This window comes from Carlito syrichta, unplaced genomic scaffold (assembly GCF_000164805.1).
Source record: "Carlito syrichta isolate Samal-C Ts95f unplaced genomic scaffold, Tarsius_syrichta-2.0.1 Scaffold308254, whole genome shotgun sequence".
In the NCBI taxonomy this organism is placed as follows: Eukaryota; Metazoa; Chordata; class Mammalia; order Primates; family Tarsiidae; genus Carlito; species Carlito syrichta.
The window spans coordinates 34,099-55,346 of record NW_007252350.1 but is presented as its reverse complement, the minus strand read 5'-3'; the positions used below and the strand labels follow the sequence as shown (position 1 = coordinate 55,346).

The window sequence follows — 21,248 nt, the reverse complement described above, 5'->3', positions numbered from 1 at the left end:
AGCGAATAGCTGGGGGAACAGAATGACTTGTGATGAGTTTCCTTTGGAGTCGAAACGCCCCTTGGAGGTGGTCTTCTGCTCCAGTGAGGCCACCTTGCTCTTCTTTTCTGCACTAGAGAATAGGAGATGGCATGGGGGGAAGCACTTCTCTGTGACTAAGCGGGGCGGGAGGGTCAGAGAGACCTGTGGCAAAAAGGCCGTATTTCGGGGTGAATGTCCCTTCACTTCACTTCTTCATAGCCAGCTCTTAGTGCATTAACGGAGTGAGAACTCACTCATGACTGCAGGGAGGACACCAGCCATTCATGGAGGATCCCACCTCTTGCCCGGTCACCTCCCGCCGGGCCCCAGCCCCGACACTGGGGGTCACTTTTCAGCATGAGACTCGGAAGGAACAAACATCCATATGATATCAGTGTAGCATCGAGGAAGGCTTATCCACACCTATCTGAAAAAGCTATTAAAATATGCCTCCGTTTTCCAATTCATATCTGCATGAGGCTGGATTTACTTTTTATAGTTTAACCAAAGAAGCGTGCTGTCACCTACTGAATGCAGAAGCAGCTGTGAGAATCCAGCCATATTCTGTTAAGCCTGACATTAGTGAGGTTCACAAACTGTAAGACAGTTCCACTTTCACACGAATGAGAAGGAATACATTTCTCAGGTGTTTTTTGTTGTTTTTTTTTTGAGTTGGAGTCACACGGGCTAGAGCGTAGTGGCACGCTCATGGTCTGGGTCCTGCCATGGTGCTTACTAACTGGAAAAGTTTGGACAAGTCTTTCACCGTCTGTTTGTGCCTCTGCTTCCCTGTGTAGACAAGAGAGAGGCTGGGCGGTACCATGGCTAGAACTTCTTCTCACTCCAAGATCTCGGATCCCTGGACTCCTGCTTGTATTTCTGTCATCCTTAGAGCATCTGGATTTGGAGCTGAGGGAGGTGGGTTGAAACTACACTGGGGATGGGTTCTATCAACAGCAGGTGAGGTTATGCATGCCAACACCTGCTGGCAGGCCCGCCAGAGCTGATACTGCAGAGTTGAAGGTCAACTCAAGCGTTCACACGGTTCTTCACCTGGTTGACGAGGAATCCCACCGTCGACCTTTTCCACTCAAGTGGCTTCCACAGGGAATTGGAGCAGTGTTCCCTTGTGTCTTAATGGTGACTAGACAGTCATTTATTGCTTGGCTAGGACATTCTGGCACTACGAAATAGTTTTTCTCAAAGTGAAGGTAGCCTTAGCTCATCTTAGGAACCAAAGCTTTGATAGCTTTGGCACCATGAGCACAGATTTTCCAGGAAATCCCCACTGATACCAGGCTTTCTGTAGTTCAGACTATCCTTCCCTCCTTCCGCAGGGTCTCACTGTGTCGCCTTAGGCTGGACGGAGTGCAGTGGTGTGCTCACAGCTCACTACAGCCTCAATTTCTTGTGTCTCAGCCTCCTGAGTAGCTGGGACTACAGGCATGCACCACCACACCTGGCTTATTGTTTTCTTGTCTTTGTAGAGGTGATTTCTTGCTGTGTTGCCCAGGATGATCTCAAATTCCTGGCCTCGAGTGATCTTCCCATCTAGGCCTCCCAACGTGCTGTGATTACAGGCGGGACCATCGCACCTGGCTTAAGCTAGTGATTGTACCACTGTTGTTTGGTGTGGAAATCAGGACAGATATAGTCGAGTGCTTCATGTTCTATTTATACTATTATCGTCTAGTAAGATTTTCATTGGCAAAATGTAGGTAGATTGCAAGGATTCTTCTGTTTATGAAGTACTATTCTCCATCATATCATTAAGTACTATGCAGTAAATAAAATACATTTAAAGTGGCTTTTTAAGGGATTCAACAGCCATAAATCTAGTTTTTTGCAAAATGTATGCAACTAGATTGGTATAAAAGTGTTTATGGTTGTTAATGACACTTATTTGGAAGATAGTAATTTTTAAAAAAATCTATCCTATGTTCACATGTGTGTAATTTCTACTGTAATTAGTAAACTGATAACCACATTTAAGAGGCACCCTTAATTTAACTATTTCTCCCAGAATACAACTTAGTTCCTACTTTATAAATGAGTGGAGTATTAATCTAAACCAAACGTGGGAAGGTCACATTTTTGGGAAAAGATTGTAGGTCGTAGTATTGAAAAATGGTTCATTAAAAATATGCATATATTGAATGTATGGCTGCGGGAATCTTTTCTGCCTCATTAAAATCTTCAGAGGAGATGTCAGTTAGCAAGAAAGCTTATTTTCATTTTTCAGTTTGCTAGCCAAACATTCCTGCAAAGCCTGAGAAAGACGAAATGTAACAAGGAAGCAAGGTTCAAAGCACGGCAGCGTGCCAGTGTGATGAGTATTCTAAGATTAGGCGAAGTTTTTTTCTCTTGTATAAATTGGCAGGCAGTTAATGAATCTTTCTGAAACTATTAGGGGATTATCTGTTCAGCGGGCATGTCTGGGGGAGAAAAGGCAATAAGACATATATTTGGAAAGAGGAAAGGAAAAGTCTAAATACTGTAGATTCTCCCAGGAGAAGTGGTACATTTAGGAACTTTAAAATGGTAAACATGGAAACGTTTTCCTGAGAGCCCATTTCAGAATGGCTCGGTGGCTCAGCCTATAATCCCGCGCCTTTGGGAGGCTGAGGTGAGTGGATTGCCTGAGCCCGCGGGTTCAAGACCCACCTGGGCAACTTGGCGAGACCTCATCTCTACAATAAATCAAAAAATCAGCCGGGCGTGGTAGCGCAAGCCTGTAATTCCGGCTACTTGGAAGGCTGAGGTGGAAGGATTGCCGGAGCCCAGCAGGTCGAGGCTGCGGTGGCCGGGAGCGGCCACTTCACTCCAGTCTGGGCGACAGAGTGAGACTCCAACTCAAAAAAAAAAAAGATCTAAGATTATATAAACATAAGGAGGATCCTGGAGTTTTGTCCTGAAGCTCTTTTTGAGACCCGCTCAGCTGGGGACCCAGCAGCAAGCTACAGTGAGGGCGGGGACAGAAGCAGGGGTCAGCGTGGCCGCGAATGGAGCGCAGGCACCCTGTGGGAAGAGCCCTCTTGGTACTCCCTTGTTGGGATCCCTGGAGGTTACTCTGCAGAAGATTTCCTGTGATCCCCTCGTGTTGCTGGTTTAACAAGGGGCACATGGCCTCCTTCCCTCACTTCCACTCTTCGATTTGGCTGAAAGTTAGTTGCATTGTGGAGAGAGCACCAAGCCAGAGGCAGGAGGCCTGCTGTACAGTTCTCTTGGGGCCTAGGGGAGTTGGCTAACTGGCCGAGTTGCTCTCTGGAGGTGAGGGGTGGCCTGCCGCTGGCTACAACCTCTTCTGCCTGGGACATCCTGTGTGACCTTACCTCCTGTGCTCCTGAGTCCTGTCAAGTACAACCACGAGGCATCCTGCATGTCTGTTCTATGCAAAGAAGCAGGAGTGCGGCCATCCAGGGCCTCCATTCTGGCACACCCTTGTCTCTGCTGTATGCTGGCATCTGTGATAGAGACTGCAGGCCAGTGTAGACAGCCTGCCTCATGCTTGGTGAAATCGCTTAATCCACATCTCTTCCCTGGTCTGTAGCAGGCATGTGTGCAGACAGCAGTCTGGGCTTGAGCAAAAGCTCTCATACAGCAGAGTAGCCAGTGGAACTAGTTGTCTTTTTAACAAAACTCTTTTTATTTTGGCTTAAGCAGCTGACAAACTATAGTTATTCACACTTAGATATTTGCAGACATGTTCTTGAGATTGCACCACCCACACCCGTCATCTCTAGGCAAACTGTTGGCAGTATTTGTTGCCTGTGATGTATGCGAGGAGAGACACAGACCCAAATGTGGGTCCCAGAGCTGTAGACACATACCAGCACCGGTGGGCACGTGGGAGGGGTGGTCCGCCGCCGGGCTTTATTCCATTACTGCCTCATTGACAAGAAGTCTCTCCTGTCATTGCGGAGTGCTGAAATGTTTGTTTTGCTGCACCTTCCTTCTTGTGTATTTTCTCCTCCTGTGTATTTTCTTTTCCTTTGTGTACTTTTAGGCGTTTTAAGTGTCACATAAGTTAATTTCATGTGCACAAAGAAAGAAGCGTTATGTAAACCAAAAGGAGCGTGCTGGAGGCATAAGGAGCCGCGCATGGCATCCCTGCCCAGCAGAGGGCAGTACGTGCCCCTCGGAAGCGCCTCTTCCCGGCCACGATGGCGGGATTGAGCCCGTGGCCTTTCCCTGACAGTGTGGCCTGGTATGTTGGGCCGTTGAGAGGCTTCTTGTCCAAGAGGCAGATTTCACTTCACCCTGGGTCCTTCTCACTGGCTTTCACGTATGCCCCTCTTTATTCCTCTAGTGTCCACAGAGATGCCAAATCCGGTGAAGAAACACAATTTGAGGGGAAAAAAATCAAGTTTAAAAAAAAAAAATTTTAGACCCTTACACTTTCCCCCCGTTAGGAGAACGTGTTATCAAGGTTCTTTCTTGCCTTGGCATTTGTGTTTCTGCTTATGACACACAGAGCTCCACGAGGCACCATGCATTCATTCATCCGGCATGTGCCTGCAAGTGCCTTCTGTGCCCACGTGGTCTTGGACCTTTGAGATGCGGGTGTGGCCAGCGCTGGCAGAGGCAGGTTCTCTTGAAGCTGAGCTTCTAGTGGAGAGAAATGACAAGAGACACACACATTGAGGGGAAGGAGGCGGGTGGTGGTGCTGTCCTGCCAGGTGCCTGGGAGGAGGGGCTCTGGGGAGCTGCCCGCCAGGCAGAGGGGCTCGTGGCGCCCATGAGGCTGGCCGTGGTGGGATGGGGGGAGGAGGAGGGAAGCGGAGACTTGGTCTCTTGGAGCCTCGTGGGATGTGGATCCCACAGCTCTGGATTTTTCTCAGAGGGACTTCAGAAGCCCCTGGGAAGTATTGGTGGAGGCTGATAGGGTCCGGCATGTCTTCCACAGAGAAGCTGTTTTCTGTAACTACACACACAATGCTTACCCACTTCACCTCTGGCCGCTAGATGCATGGGTTTTTCCCACACTGAGCAGTTCTCTGGGTCTCCGTGGGCACCGACCCGGTGTCCCACGCCTTGGGGCAGTCTCTGATGGGTCCCAGCGGGGTGTCCTACGACTTGGGACAGTTTCCTGCAGGCACCAGCCTGGCATCCTGAGACTTGGGACAGTCTCTGGTGGGCACCAGCTGGGTGTCCTATGACTCAAGACCATCTCGGGCAGGCACCAGCCTGGTGCCCTCTGATCCAGCGGTCCCCGGCCTTTTTGGCAGCAGGGACTGGTGTTGTGGAAGACAGTTTTTCTGTGAACTGGAGTGGGGAAGGGTGAGGTGGTTTCGAGATGATTTAAGCACGTTAGATTTATTGTACTTTATTTCTGTTCTTAATCATAACATGCAATTAAATAACTATCATGAAATTATGATTCTGATATGCGTCTGCAAGCAACGGATGTGTGATGGTCTCTGTGCAGTCAGACCTCTCTGCATTTGTTAATCTGTATTTGCAGGCACTCTCCAGTGCTAGCATCACCACCTCCACTCACCTAAGACCATCAGGCGTTAGACTCTTCTAAGGAGCATGCAACGTAGGTCCCTCGCATGCACAGTTCACAGTAGCGTTTGTGGTCCTATGAGAATCTAGTGCCACCACTGATGTGACAGAAGGTGGACATCAGGGGGTTATGCCAGTGATGGGGAGTGGCTGTAAATACAGATGGGGCTCTGCTGGCATGCATGCCACTCACTTCCTGCTGGGCAGCCCTGTTCCTAACGGACCTTGGCCTGGGGGTTGAGGACGCCTGCTCTAATTCACCAACTCAACTCTGACACGTCTGCCAGGAGTTGACACCAGTTCCTGCCGATTGGGGCTCTGAACCCCCAGGCTGATCTCACGGTACATGCCAGTTGCAAATCGGGGTGTGGCCTAAGCTTCTGATTAACCTGATGTAAAGGGGAGGGCTGCACGACCCCCCCACGTGGGTTCAGTCCCTTGCCAGAATGGCTCACAGAACCCAGGAAGACAGTTCACATACTAGGTTGCTGGCTCATGGCCCAATGGCAGGGGTGCGCAGGGCGTGGCATGGGGGACGCAGAGCGCCTCGTCCCTCCCAACGCCTCCATGTGTCGCCCATCCTGGAAGCTCTTGGGACCTGTCCTTTTGGGTTTTTTTGACACTGAAGGTTCCAACCCTCTAATCACATGGTTGTTTCCTCTGGCATCCAGGCCCCATCCTTAGTAGTTTCCAGAAGTCACTTCGTTAACATAACCTCCTGTGTGCTTGAAAGGGGCTTCCTGTGTGTTAATAAAAACCATCTCTTCACCCTTAAGCTGTTAAAATTTAGGAAATTCCAAGTCTTTTAGTAAGTCCTGCCAGGAACTTGGGACAAAGCCCCAAATACATATGTCTTATTGTATCACAGTATCACCCCCTAAAGGATTTCTCTGGCACTGTCTGACTCTCTCAGCAGCTACAGGAAGTTCAGGAAAGGGTGAGGATGGGCTGTGTGAGGTGCCAGTGGGGCTGAGCGAGTGCCGAGGATGCCATGGATGCTTCTAGGAAGGGAGTCCATGAACCCTTTCCGGTAAATATCTCAGCCTTGCAGCCTTGAGAGCTAGCAGACTCATGAAAGGGGCACGTGTTCCAATAAAACTTGATTACCAACACAGGCTGTGAGCAGGAGCGAACCCCGTGAGAGACGGGCGATGATCAGAATGGTTGATTTTTGTAACCTTTTTCTGTAGGCATGGTCTTATGTGCCACCTTCCACCCTGGCCCTGATGCTGCAGGGTGGTGCCCTCCTAATTTCACAGGGAGTCTGAGTCTGTCCCGGTTCCTCCAGCAGAGCCCCCACTCTGCCCGGGTTCTGTCTCCTACTACTTCTCAGTCCCACAGCCTCTGACATAGCCTTGGGCATAGAGGCAGAGCTCGAGTAAGACTGGTTGGTTGATGGGTTGGTTGGTTGGAGAGCGCAGGCGGGTGTGGGTTTTCACGCCTCTCCTGTCTTTCAGTTTCATGAACAGGCGTGGCCTATCCACTAACCCGTATCTCGGGGGCACCGCCAACGGCTATGCCCACCCCAGTGGGACGGCGCTGCACTACGACGACGTCCCGTGCATCAACGGCTCGGTAAGTGAAGTGTGCCTTCGTGCGGGGGCGAATGGCTGGTGTTGGGAGAAGCCAAGGCCATCTGGAAAGTTCTGCACATCAGTACCCCAGCTTCCCGTCTGAATGAGAGGCTTTCAGGCAAGAGGAAAACGCAGTCTCGTCCCTCCCCTGGTTTCTGACATGCTGTTCATCTGAATCTACATTTGAACAAGCGCGTGATTTGACACCAGTAGACAGTTTATCCTTTGATGTCAGTGTCATGAATTAAACCTGTCGGCTCACCTTGAAACACTGACGGAAGGATAGTATATAGAGTAACTAAGGCTCGGATAGCTTGGACAGACCAAAATATGACACCATGTAAGTTATCAGTGAACGATTACCTCCTGCTATGATAAGAATGCAGAGAGGTCGTCGTCTGAAAGGAAATGTTGCCACAGTGGGTGACCGTCTTACAAACCCAAGACAGAGCCCTTGTGGTTGAGCTGAAGCACCTGGGCTCCTGACCCCGGAGACCTTGAGTGGAGCTCTTTGTATGAAGCCGGTTTCCTCCACAGTCTGCTTGGCCCCAGGAGTTTTAAAACACGTGTGGTGTTTTGTGGCTTATGGATAACGAGGTGGCCTCACCAAACGTTTGTTTCACGATGTCTCTATTATTCATCCAGCACCCATTTACAGAGCATCCTTTCTGATCCAGGCGCTGTGTCTGGGCGTTCAGAGGCAAGGCCGTCCCAGGGTGAGCAGATGAGTGACAAAGGGACATGCCATCTGTCCCCAGTCTTGGGTAGGTTTAAATTGGCATCTGCCTTCAGATATTTTTCAATATCTGCCTTTCAGATATTTTCCGGTCCAGGCAGTCTTCCCTGGCCTCCCTCCCATTTCCTCCAGGGGAGGGGGGTCTCCAGGATCTGAGGAGCTCCTGGTGCCCACTGTGTCCACCGCCCTAGCTGCAGAGGGGCTTGGGCAAGTCCTCCCGCTAGCGACTGTGCCGTGGCAGCCTTGGGGAGGAGACACTCATTCTATTCCCTGCTCTTGCTGCTGACCCATTTTCCAGGTAGCATCATCTCTCCTGGCCTCTGCTCACCCTGTGTCTCTTGACCGGACATCTTGTCACTGGCTTTGGACTCCAGTTACCAAAGTCATCTGCTTCTTGGGAATAATCCACTTCTCGGAGCCTCTGATCGGTGCTTTTGGAAAGACAGTCCCCAAACCTAGCCCTGGCCCTTCCTCCCTAACACCCTGCCATATGCCTTCTCCTCAGAGATGTCTCTCCACAGGCACGCCTCAACCATGGACCTGTCAGGGTGAGCTGAGTGGTCGAGGATCTAGAAACCACACCAATCACCACCTGGCTCCTCCCTGCCTGTCCAGCTCAGACGTTCATGACGCTGGTTCAGGCTGCCCCTGGGAAGGAGTTTTCCTTTGGTCCTTCACAGCTTAATCTGTCTTAGAAATAAAAACCTGCCATCCTTCAAAGGCTTTGCATTTAGGAAATGTTTCTGTGTGCATTGCTGGGCTGGCAGTGGAAGCTTGGAAGACATATGCCCTGTGTGAACACTTGTGGCTTTTTTGCTTATAACGGGCTTCCTCTGTTCAGGCCCGGCCTGAAGCTATTTCTGTGTAACCTCTTTTCTGGAGGGCCTCACGTCTAGGTTTTAAACGGTTAAAACTCTGCAACCCAGTACTTGGCATTTCAGCAATGGCGTTTCCACTTAGCAGTTTTACCCATTCAGTGTTCTCCCTGGTGCTTAGAGCAAGAAGAAAGTGTGCACACCCACACTTCCAATCTAGAAACTTCTATGGTGTCTCTGTCGCTGTTTTCGAAGTCTTCCATGTGATGTCATCCTTGGTATTTTAGGAAAATGATAGTCTAGTCTAGACCATTTTAATACCTCTGGACAAATATATGTTAGGTTGTCATTATGAAACTCACACTTTCAAGTTTATCTGTATGCATTGCTATTTTTAGACTATAGATTGGTTCCCACATCACAAAAATAGACACACTGAGGTGACTGCAAAAGGATAAAACACTCCCACTGTGGAATTTTAAATCTTTTCTATTTTTATAACAAAAGCTTGTAATTACAGTCTGACAGAAAGAAACACTGCAAGAAGACTATAAAAACAGGGTAAAATGAGCATAATAGAGGAATTAATATTGCTTTTCTTATAATGCAAGGCAATTTATAAAGACTTTTAAAACTTAAAAGGACTGACTGTGGTTGTCAGTTTTTGGTTTGAACTTATACTTAAATGTCCGTGTCCTAAGATTCTCCTGGCCACACGGTGCTTGTAGCTTTTTTAGTCCTTTTTAAAAGGTTTTCTGCTAAAATAATGCCACTAGATCAGTCAGATATTGAAGCATCCATATTCCGTGATGGTTTGACTGCTTTCTTTGACAGACGTGACCCTTTCTTCAGGTGTCCAGGGCAGGAGATGGGGAGCTGTGTGGACAGTTACCTGAGGGACTTAGGTCATTGCCTCCTGCATGGCAGACTTGGAGGGGTCTGCAAGTGGTCCAGATTCTAAGCCCTCACTGACCCCAGGAGGAGCTGAGGCAGGCAAGTGATGAGCACAGCTCTTAAAGCCAGCTCTGCCTCTGACCAGCTCCACGACTTGTCTCAGCCTTAGTTTCCTCCCACTTCCTAAGGTGACCATGAAACGTATGAGTCAGTCTTGGAAAAGCGCCTCAGAGCATATCTAGAACGTGGGAAGTGCTGTGAAGTCAAACAGTGCTTTGCGGGACCTCGCACCGCTCCCCTGGAGCCAGAGCCCCAGTCTCCCGCCGGCATTCCACATCCACATCCTGGGTTGGGGGGACTTCCTGCTTCTCCAAAGAAGGAAGTGTCAAGTCAGTAAATTTTTTTCTGCCTTAAACAACAGCACAAAACAAAAACTTCATAACCCATCGGCCCTGGGAACATTTTAAGGAAAAAAAGAAGTCTTTCCTTAAGCCCCCCCAAAGGGAAATTCCTTTGAACTGCACGTGCTCGTGTGCCTGTGTGTCGTACTGATGACAGCTGGGGGTCTGTGTGCATAAGCGTGTTGGGGCGCCGATGCTCTGCTGGACGCTGTACTAAGTGATGTCTCCTGTGCTAACGTCTGCTGCCCTCCTGTCTGAGTCACTAACGGCAAAGCTGTGTGTGTTGCAGTGGGAACTGGAAGACGGCTTTCCTGCTTCCTGTGTCCGAGGCGTGGGAGAAGAGGTGCTTTATGATAACGCAGGCCTGTACGATAACTTGCCGTCTCCGAAAATCTTTGCCCGCCACTCTCCTGCCGACAGAAAGGCTTCGAGGCTGTCTGCCGACAAGCTGTCCTCTAACCATTACAAATACCCTGCCTCCACTCCGTCTCTCACTAATACCTCTTCTGTGGGGAGGGCATCTCTCGGGCTCAACTCCCAGGTACAGCATCTCCTTTGATAACCTTCTAGAATCTTCTGTAAGTCATATTCCTCTGACGGGGTTTTGCAATTTGAATACCAAGGAACGGAGGAAATGTTCGTAGCTGGCTCGGCGTGTCTAAGCACTGTTTCCTTGCCTACATCTGGCGCTCTTTCTATTCTTGGAAAATTCCCCAGTGAGTTCTGCAAATTATGTCAACTGAAAGCAAAGATTTTTTAAAAAGAACGGGGGCAATAAAACTTCTCAGAAGATTCTTGAACTTGCGAGTTTCTTTTATGTGTTGCCATTACCTATAATGAGGAAGGTCGACTTTATGCAGTAATTGCTTTTTGATCTTTAAACATGAACTCAGATTATTCCGAGTGCAGGAGTATTTTTCCATGATGAGTGTAATGGTATACTCTCTGAAGCCTAGTAGGTGTTGTAAGGGTTTTTGATGACTGTTGAATGGTGCTAACCTTGATATTGAACCAGTGTCCATCCCAAAGCCTGTATTTATGGGAAACAGTAACATTTCAGAGTAAATACTAATTTGGTGTCACCATTTTTTTTTTTTTTTAAACACATGGCTGTCTCATTATGTTGTCCAGGCTGGACTTAAACTCCTGAGCTCAAGCAATCCTCCCACCTCAGCGTCCTGAGAGGCTGGGATTATAGTTGTGTGCCACCACTGTATCCAGCTTATCTTGCATTTTTAACCTAAGATTTTTTTGTATTTTGCCTAAAGATCTAAGCCCATATGTAAGAACATTACCATCAAGCAAGTGGGCATATATTAACTGTTTTTCTTTTCCTCCATTCTTTGGGTAACCTTAAGAAAGTAATGAACCAGGTAAGCTCTTAGAATTCCAGGTTGTAGTGGCACAGAGCAGACTGGATTCATCCAAAATCCCATGCGAAGGTTTTTGTTCGTTTCTGATTTTCCCACAATGGCTGTCCAGATCTCATCCCTGGAGATTCTGATGCTGTCTGAGGACCCAAACCTAAGGTTGGGTGGGGGAGCGTTGGCTTCTAGGCTTTTCAGGAGGATTTGTGTGAAAAATCTGGTAGGTTATATGTTTTATTTCCTAAGAGAATGTGAATCTATGTGCATTTACCTGTCTTCTTACTGGTATTAGAGTTACCTTGGGTAAAAAACATGCAACAAAATGTGCCATCTTGTACATTTTAGTTGTCCCCAGATTAGTTGGGACTCATTGATGTGTGGGTTATGTGTGTTTTTATATATGTATGTATACAATTGTTTTTCCTTTTTGTTTGTTTTTGTTTAGCTGGGAAACACTTTTGCAGGCTGAATTATATCCTGCCCTCACTTGGTCATTCTGCTGGGAGCCTGTTACCTAGGGGAGAAAACTTATACTTACTGAACTTTTAGCAGTGTGCTTTGAGTTGTGTATGTGTATGTTCATGTTCATGGTGCATCATTTGATCTTTTTAGGAGCTCTGTGGGGAGGTAGGCTTATTTTTTTTTTTAAATGAGCAAAGGAGGCACAGAAAGTTTAAGGGACTTGCTCAGCTTCTCTTAAATGATGGAGCCATAATTTGAAGCCATCTCTGTCTAACTCCCAAAAACCGAGGCCCACAGAAGAAGGAAAGTAGCCTAATACGTAGTATCATGGAAACCATGTGGGTCTAGAGTTAACCTTGGCCATCATGCTGAATTTATTATACAGTCAAGGAACACATAATACCTTAAGCCGAATACAGCATGTGTTGGCTTGCAGCAGTCTAAGAAATAGAAGTACTATTTGATTTTTTTAAAAACATGGTTAGTCAAAATTTAGTTTCCCCATTATTGATACTGTGTCTATATTATGCTTCCTTCCTTCCTCATACCCCGTTGGCGGGTCACAAGGCAGTTATTTCTCCCATCAGGATATCTGTCACGCAGTAGTGAAGCCCCTGAAGCAGCAGAAATGTAACTGCAGAGTCATGCTACTCCCCTGAAAAGCATCCCACTAAAATAAATATTATGAAGCCTTAGAAGCCTTAGAAATACAAACTTTTAACTACAGATGTGTGGTAGTTCACATCTGTAATCCCAGCACTTTGGGAGGCTGAGGTGGGAGGACCGCTTGAACTTAGGAGTTCAAGACCAGCCTGAGTAGCATAACGAGACCTCGTCTCTACAAAATAAAAATACAAAAATGAGCTGGCTTTGGTGGTGTACACCTGTAGTCCCAGCTACTAGGGAGGCTGAGGCAGAAGGATCACCTAAATTGAGCTGTGATGGTGCCACTGCTCCAGCCTGGGCGACAGAGCAAGACCTTGACAAAAGTGGGGGGGGGAGAAGAAAGAAAAGAAATGCAAACTTTCAGTAATTGCAGTTGAATGCTCTTGGAAATTGCCTTTGCTAGTTTCTTGATAGGCACTTACCAGCTCCCAGCTGAAATGTGTGACCTCTACAGTATCCTGCTAAAGACATTCTGGAGAGCCTCTTTGCTGCGAGCCTTGATGCTCGAACCCCTGAGCCATTCCAGGAGAACCCTAGCAGCCAGTGTTTAGAATCCCGATTTTCTTTTATCTTCATTTTTTTCCCCTGCTTATGATACATGCTTCTCAAAGAGTCAGAGCCTGAGAGAAATTGTTGCAGAGGGAAAAAAGTTTGGTTTGTTTCATTTTTAATGTTCTCACATGTTTGTTTCAACAGTTCAAGGGTAAAAAGCCCCCAATGGCATCTAACGGGGTCCCAGGAAAAGGGAAGTCTCTGAACAGCCAGCCTAAAAAAGCGGATTCCACAGCCGGTGTGAAACGGACATCTTCGAGTGAGTTTGTCATTTGATGTCTTGCTGGCCGGTTTTAAAGCAGTTTGCAGAGGGGGCGGGGGCGGGGTAAGCGTGCTCACCGGTGAGCTTGGGGGTGAGGTGTGCTCTGTCATCCTCATTGGCCCGATGGAACAATGGCAATGATTTCAACCCAGCTTTTATCACTGTTTGTGTGAAGGAAAACCCAGCACTGGTTTGCTAACTGTGAGATTGGGTCAGTCTAAGTCTGAGACAGGCCGGGTGCTGTGGCTCACACCCAGAATCCCAGCACTTGGGGTGGCCGTGGTGGAAGCCAGGGTTTGAGACCAGCCTGTACAACACAGCAAGGTCTCGTCTCGATAGTTTTGTTTTTAAAAAAAAAACAATGAGACAATTGTGAGTATAGGTTGCAGCCCTGCGTCAGTTGACCCTGGACTCCAGGTCTGAAGACCTCCACTCGCGTCCTTGGTCTGCTCTTGACAAGCCACATGGGCTCTCTGAACTCAGCTGCTGTGTCTGCCAGACACACACAAATGGCTGTTGAGATTGAAATAATTGAGGTAACACAGGTACCTTTGAGCACTGGAGAAGCTCAAGGGCTTAAAAGGAAGGAGGAACCCTGCAGTATGTTACAGTCTGCGGGAAGTCATTTTCTGTCTCCACCTGCTTATTTCTCTTAGCTGCTTTGTAAAGGTAGGGATTGTCACCTGCCCTATGTACAAGTGGGAAGAGAATCCCCAAGCCTCCCTGAGGGCTATGACTGACCTGTCACGGAGCCAGAGTGAGTGCCAGGCTTTCCGACTGCACACGTGTCAGGCACAGAAGCAGCAGAACGTGGGACGGGAGACGCAGCTGTCTCAACACTTGGGTCCTTCCCCTGGGTGATAGGTCTGGGGGGTGTTGTGTGTGTGTGTGTGTGTGTGTGTTTTATTGGGTGCCTGCTCGTCCGTCCAGCCAGGCGGCATCTATTCACGCTGCACTCTGCTTGTTGCCAGGGCCACAGAGATAAGCTAGAAGAACTGCCATGCGAGGCCATACCCTGGGTTTTTAAAAAGGTTTAGGAGCTCCTAAGTCCATCTGGGCGTCCAGGAAGGTTTCCCTGCACCCAGGATCTGTACCTGAACTTCCCAAATCTGGGTTCGTGCAGCTGGTAGACCAGCCTCTGTGCTGACGACGCGGAGGCTGGCTCACTCCAGGGGGTAACTCCAAACCAGTGTGGAAGCCAGGGGCTTCAGGACCGACACGTAGCTGTATCTGCATGCGTGTGGTTGAGATTTGCAGAGTCAAGGAGTGCGTAGAGGGCAGTGGAGAGGCTGGTGTCATCCTGGCCATGCACGCGGACCAGTCTGGAACCACCCGCCATGCTGGGTGCCTCCGCCCCCAGGAAGCGTCTACATTCTTGATGTGGGCTTATCCCCACCCCCGCTCTGCCCCAACATCCGCTCTAAGCAGATAGGTCAGGTACGTGGCCACGCCCTCTTATAATTGGCTTAACGTGCTGACTTACTGGGACCCTGTCTCTCTGGCAGTTGTCATGTCTCTACTCTGGTGGGGTGTATTCATATTCATGCTTTTTAAGTGTTGCTCCCTTGGGCAGGGTGGGAAGCAGAAAGGGATAACTCGTGCCTGGAATGCTCTGTAGAAAGCAAGACCTGAATCACGTGAAGTGTCAGTCGCCACAGCATGTCAGTACCTGTGCTTATTTTATTTCCTAGATGATGTATTCCTTTATTTTATGAGCCCTTTGTAGGGAATTTTTCTTAACTTTGGTGACATCTAATGGCGACAAAAGAGAAAAATAATTGCATTCTGTGTTTTTGCTGAGTCCTGCCACTTGTATTATATAGATCATGTGGGATTTATTGCTTGGAGACCAAAAGATGTGGATGTTTACAGGTTATTGTGTGTGGGTCTGTTGGGGGAACATCTTAGTTTAGAAATAAGTGAGCAGAGTTTAGACTTGGCCCTGTTTGCAAGATTTGCCATTACTGTAGCAACGAGTAGCAGTGCTTGTGTTTCAGATCATGGAGTGGCCAAACTCAGGCTGCCTGTGCTTTGGTGTCATTCTGGGTGTTTCTTTCTGGTGAGAGGAAATCGATCAGGGAGTGATGACTTTACGTGTGCCTTCATAAGGGCAGTATTTCCTTGAAGTCATTATGGTTGCATCTCAAGCCGTGGTGAATTCATCTTCCGGGGAGGCACTAGGCATGGCTCCCCGCTGACTCAGATGGCTATGGAATTGGCCATCGCTGATAATAATAAGAGTCACCAAGAGTGTCCACTGCGTCCTAGCATCAGGTCATTTTTTCAGCTTCTTTTTAGGTATATATATCTATTTTTTTTTTTTTTTGAGTTGGAGTCTAACCCTGTCGCCCAGACTGGAGTGCAGTGGCATTCTCTCGATCACCCCAGCATCAACCTGCTGGACTCAGGTGATCCTTTCGCCTCAGCCTTCCAAGTAGCCGGAACTATAGGCGTGCACTACCACGCCCAGCTAATTTTTTAATTTATTTTAGAGACAAGGTCTTGCCAAGTTGCCCAGGCTGGTCTCGAACCCGGGCAATCCACTCTCCTTGGCCTCCCAAAGTGCTGGGATGACAGGCTGAGCCACCGAGCCCGGCCCATATCTCTAATTTTTAAACATCAGAAGGTCATCCTCATTGTTCCGCCGTATGGAGCGTGGAGCTGAGGCTTAGGGAGAGAGGGTGTCTGACTGGGATCCTGTCGCAAGGAAGGGGCCCAGGGCGGGTTGGTGTCCCCTCTCTGGGGCCAGTGTCTTCACTGTCAAGACAACGCTGCCTCCCGTGGCTGCTGCCCGAAGCGGTGTCTCGTCCAGTGAGGGGGTCTGGCGTGTGGACTATGAGCTGATACAGGTGTGCGTGAAGGATAGCAGGCCTGAGAGCAGCCCAGGAGAGTGCTCACAGGAAGCTGTTAGGAGACACTTGGAGCTTCCAAGCCGGTGGTCCACGACCAGAGTTTTGTTAGGATCTTCACCTTCGGTGTATTTTCCCAAAGAGGTTTTTTCTAAATTCCTGTTACTGAAAAGCCAACGTAGGAAGAGGAAGAGAGCATCAGGTCGGGGTTTTAATATTCTGTCAACTGATGGTGTGGTGTTGGCCAAGTACTTATATTTTCTTTCATTCATTCGTTAAGCAAGGTGTTGTGATGTGCTCACTTTTGAGTTTGTTCTAAAAGCTTTATTAATTTTAATTTAATTCTCACAACAACCCTGTGAATGGCCTGCTCCTCTTGTCCCCGATGTCATCGATGAGGAAACTGAAGCATAGCGAGATTTAGCACTATGACCTTGAGGTCATGCAGCTACAGGTAGCGAGCTGAGATTCACACCTAGACAGTCAGGCTCCAGGCAGCACTCCATGCTGCCTGTTTGTCTGTTCATTTGTTCACTCAGCCAACATCTATTGTGTGCTCACGCCATGCTGGCTGCTGATCTCAGGTCTGTGGCATCAAGACAGCGCCAAACTGGTAGCATCGTTATGAGGAACAGACACCGAGTGCTGCGGAGGTGTTCTGAGCAATTTGGAGACCTGCACAAACTCCAGAGAGTGTTTTTGGTAGCAACGAGACCTTCATCTTTACAGCCCATAGGGTGTTCACCTCCAGCCTTGTGGGAGGTTAATTATATGTTGTATGCCTCAAAGGGTAGTGAACTAAAGGAATTTCTTCATACTCTATTTTCATGCTTCAAACTGACTCAAAGAATATTGGAGAATTTGAGCTAGTCACCTTTCTGCTTAGGTCAGAACCGTCCTGTCCTTTGCCTCATTGAATCGGCGGAATCACTAGCTTCAAGGTTTGTTACGGAGTCGGTGATTCAACGGTTGTATGAGTTGCTCAATGAAACCTCCTCTTCTCTCGCTGTGTCTTTCTTTTTGAGATGCTGACCAGTACAAGTACGGCAAGAACCGGGTGGAGGCCGACGCCAAGCGGCTGCAGACCAAGGAGGAGGAGCTGCAGAAGAGAAAGGAAGCCCTGCGGAACAGGCTGGCTCAGCTCCGGAAGGAGAGGAGGGACCTCCGGGCCGCCATCGAAGTGAACGCCGGTACGAACGGCTAGCCCGACTACCTGGACGCCCGTGTGTGGGGGAGCTTGTGGGTTTCCTTCCACATTGTCCAAAGGGGCTGTGACTCACCCATTCAGCAAGAGAACATTGTTCTGCACAGTGCTTCCGGGTGGGAGGCATTGCTGGTAAGCCCCGGGCAGGTACCTGGATGGTCAGCAGTGCAGCACCCAGGCAGAGGCCAGCCCCTGACCCACAGGCCGTGACCCAGGCAGGGGAGGTGTGGGTCCTGGGTCAGCCTCAGGTGCTGACAGCGGTGACATCTGGAGGCCAACCCGCATGGCCGCAGGTCTGGGTAGATTCTAGTCACAGCGTGAGATGAGTCCCTTGGGTGTTGGGCAGGTAGCCCGCAGGGTTGCATGGATGTTCAGGAGTCCAGCCCAGGTGAGGTGTCCCTGTGTGGGTGAGGAAACCCCATTCCCTGAGAAGGGAAAGGTGAGAGCAAGGTGGTGCCCGGGTCTTGGGGCACCTGGGATGAGGCAGGTTCATGGAATGCAGCCCCCCAGAGAGGACCTGAGAGTAAAAGCACAGTTACCAGGGAAACTGAGTCAGAGCCCAAGCAGTACCACCAGCCAGGCTTGTCTGTTCTTACTCGTGGGAACTGGGTGTTCAGTTCCCGATTCTGGGAACGGAACTGCTTAAATATATGTGCCTCAGTTCCAGGCTGGCTCTTCTACTGGGCAGAGTGGGCTCTGGAGATTAGCCTAGGCAGGGAGAGAAGAGGGTGCGGGTGCTGCAGAGGACTGAGACATCCAGGGAGGTCGCTCTGGCGTTCAGGTGGTCCTCGTGCCACCCCCTGCAGGAACCCAGCACCCTGGCTTTCTTGGCTTCATGCCTGGATGACCGCAGCGAAGGCAGGTGCTTTTGGGGTTCAGGGGATGGGGGGACAGGCCAGTAGGGAGGATGAGGGATGGGAGATGGAGGACGGGAAGCCAGGGCAGGCCAGCCAGATTAGGCTGGCCCTGCAGGAGGAGGCAGGATGTGATGCCAGCAGTGGCAGCTAGGAGGGATTAAAAGCCGAGTCCAAGAATGGGCTCGGGCACTGAGTGTCACAAGACACGAGCAGCATTTCTTCCCTCCATTGTTGCAGGCGTGCTGGGTTGGGGAGGTGCAGAAGGGCTAGAGAGGTCTTGGCCTTGAGAAAGAACCTTGCGTGCACGAGGGACTGGTCTCGACTCTTGGGACCGGTCTTCTCATCTGTGCAGTGGGTCCATTCCCTGCCATCTTAGGTCACTGCAAGAAATCTCAAATAAAATGAGTGAAGCATATGTGCCTTGCAGACAGGTATGCCATGTTCCACGAGATGCCGGCCGTGCTGGCGTTTGTTGCCATGGGGCAAGTATGATGACTTAATAACTAGTGAAGAAATTAGAAGAGAATGATATTCAGACATTCCAAGGCGGTGGCATCTTTGGGAACTGCACAGTTTAGGCTCCACATTTTCATTTTTCCTAATTTAATTAAATTTGTTTTAGAGATGGGGTCTCACTCTGTCACCCAGGCTGGAGTGCAGTTGCATGATCATAGCTTAACACAGCCTCGGTCTCCTGGGCTCACGCGATCCTCCTGCCTCAGCCTCCTGAGTAGCTGGGGCTATAGGCACGTGCCACCACGCCTGGCTAATTTTTTAAATTTATTGTGCAGATCGCCAAGTTGCCCAGACTGGAACTCGACATTTTTAAGTGAGCACATTGGGGCCCACACCCAGGAACTCCTAGCATTTGTGAGAAACACCATCTCCTGTCTCCTGGTCCCTGTCCTTCTGGCTGCAGCAAAAGAAGTAGTTGGAGAAGGACTTTGGTCCTTTAGAGAATGGCAGAATTTAGGTTTGGCAGAATTTAGGTTTTGCAGAAAGGACCCAAGTCAGAGGAGCATGACCTAAAAAGTCTTACAGAAATACCGTTAGGGGGACCAAGTGTCTTCTCTCTGAGGGGGACCCCAAAACCCCAGAATTTATTTATAAAAAATTTTGTATATAGCCGGGCTCGGTGACTCAGCCTGTCATCCCGCGCCTTTGGGAGGCTGAGGTGAGTGGATTGCCTGAGCCCGCGGGTTCGAGACCCGCCTGGGCAGCGAGACCTCATCTCTACAACAAATCAAAAAATCAGCTGGGCGTGGCAGCGCATGCCTGTAATTCTGGCTACTCGGAAGGCGGAGGCGGAAGGATCGCTGGCGCCCAGCAGGTCGAGGCTGCGGGGGCCGGGAACGGCCCTTGCCCTCCAGTCTGGGCGACCAAGTGAGACTCCGACTCAAAAAAAAAAAAATTGTGTATTTATTGTTACATGTGTAAACTTCAGTCTCTTCAAAGTTCTCTCCGAGTGATGCAATCCGCCTACTGAGCTGCTTTTTCCAATGCTTAGAACAGGTTTTGAGCTCGTCCATTTCGATGCCTTTCTGTACTCGTGCCGTTTTTTGGTCTCACCTCTTTCACGTCGGCAAAACGTTTCCCTTTGAGGATTTTTTCCATCCAGGGAAGCAAAAACAGCCCCTCAGGGAGCGGGCAGGTGGATAGAGAGGGTGGGACGCAGGGGTCCTGCCATTTCTGGCCAAAAACTGCTGACCACTCAGTACAGTGTGGGCAGGGCACTCGTCAGTCGCCCATCATGAAACGGGCGCACGCGTTGAAAGAGTCTCCAAAAAAATTTCACCGAAGCCAGACACAGCCTCTCTCAACGCTAGCTGGGACACTGACGCGGTGGTCCCTAGAACACTCACCGAGTGGGGGAAGCCTGTACTGCAAGGGGCTGCCCTCCAGAAGATAATTCTGGGTGTTTTGCCCCTGCCCCCCATGTATTTTGTACCTCTGGGGCTGACGTGCCTCCTCTGGGTTCCAGGTAGGAAGACCCAGGTGATCCTGGAGGACAAGCTGAAGAAGCTGGAGGAGGAGTGTAAGCAGAAGGAGTCAGAGCGCGTCACGCTGGAGCTGGAGCTCACCGAGGTCAAGGAGAGCCTGAAGAAGGCGCTGGCGGGCGGGGTCACGCTGGGGCTGGCCATCGAGCCCAAGTCGGGGACGTCGAGCCCTCAGGTGAGCGCCCACTGGCTCGCCTTGGGGGACGCCGGTGTGCAGAGGGCGCCCGCAGCTGTGGGGGGCTTGCTCGTGGGCCCCAGCAGTGCGGCAGGAGACACCTCTGCGCTGGCTGCCGGCCGTCTCAGCCGGCCCCGCCCTCCGACAGCAAGGCTCCCACCCCTCCCACGGAGGCGGTCCGAGTGGCCAGGCCGCTGAGCCGTCTCTGGCCCCTGCGCATCATCCGATGAAAATGGCCAGTTCTTGGCCGGGTTCGGTGGCTCAGCCTGTCACCCGAGCACTTTGGGAGGCCGAGGCGAGGGGATTGCCTGAGCCCGCGGGTTCCAGACCCGCCTGGGCAACTTGGCGAGACCACGTCTCTACAATCCATCAAAAATTAGCCAGGCATGGTAGCGTGCACCTGAAGAAAATGTAATTCAACAAGCACACTTGCATAAAATGTCCAGCGCATCTGAGAATCGCGCCGGGGCTGTAGAAGCTGAAACGAAGCCTGTGCCGTCTTAGGACCTGACAGCACTGGGCGGTCACTTCCCCACCGCAGCCTGTCACCTTGACCGCTGACTCTTCACCTCATCCGACTCGTGGTCACTGAGCACAGACTTGGCTTTTCCCCCTGATTATCCTGTTGAACCTGCGTCTTGTGCATCAGGTGTTATCACTTCCATTTACCAGTGAGGAGCTTAGGGCCCAGAGAAGCCAGCTTGGCAGGGGGAGCAGACAAAAGCAGGCAGCTGCAAGGGGCCAGCCAGGACGTCAGTGCTTGCTTCAGCTGAAGCACCATGGGGCATCCCTGCTTGCCTGCATCCTGAACACTTGTTCTGCATGCTTCTTTTTATTTTATTTTAATCTTTTTTTTTGAATTGGAGTCTCGCTCTGTCACCCAGACTGGAGTGCAGCGGCCACTCCCA

General features: G+C 49.9%; 1 protein-coding gene across 1 annotated transcript in view; it reads left to right on the top strand.

The window, feature by feature from the left end:
- AFAP1 (actin filament associated protein 1) overlaps positions 1-21,248 on the top strand; it is a 57,266-nt gene that overhangs the window by 28,106 nt on the left and 7,912 nt on the right. Inside the window, exons 8-12 of the mRNA XM_021716184.1 lie at positions 6,987-7,104; positions 10,239-10,490; positions 13,141-13,255; positions 17,133-17,297; positions 20,150-20,340. Coding sequence (XP_021571859.1) covers positions 6,987-7,104; positions 10,239-10,490; positions 13,141-13,255; positions 17,133-17,297; positions 20,150-20,340 — 841 coding nt within the window. The remainder of the gene's footprint in view (positions 1-6,986; positions 7,105-10,238; positions 10,491-13,140; positions 13,256-17,132; positions 17,298-20,149; positions 20,341-21,248) is intronic.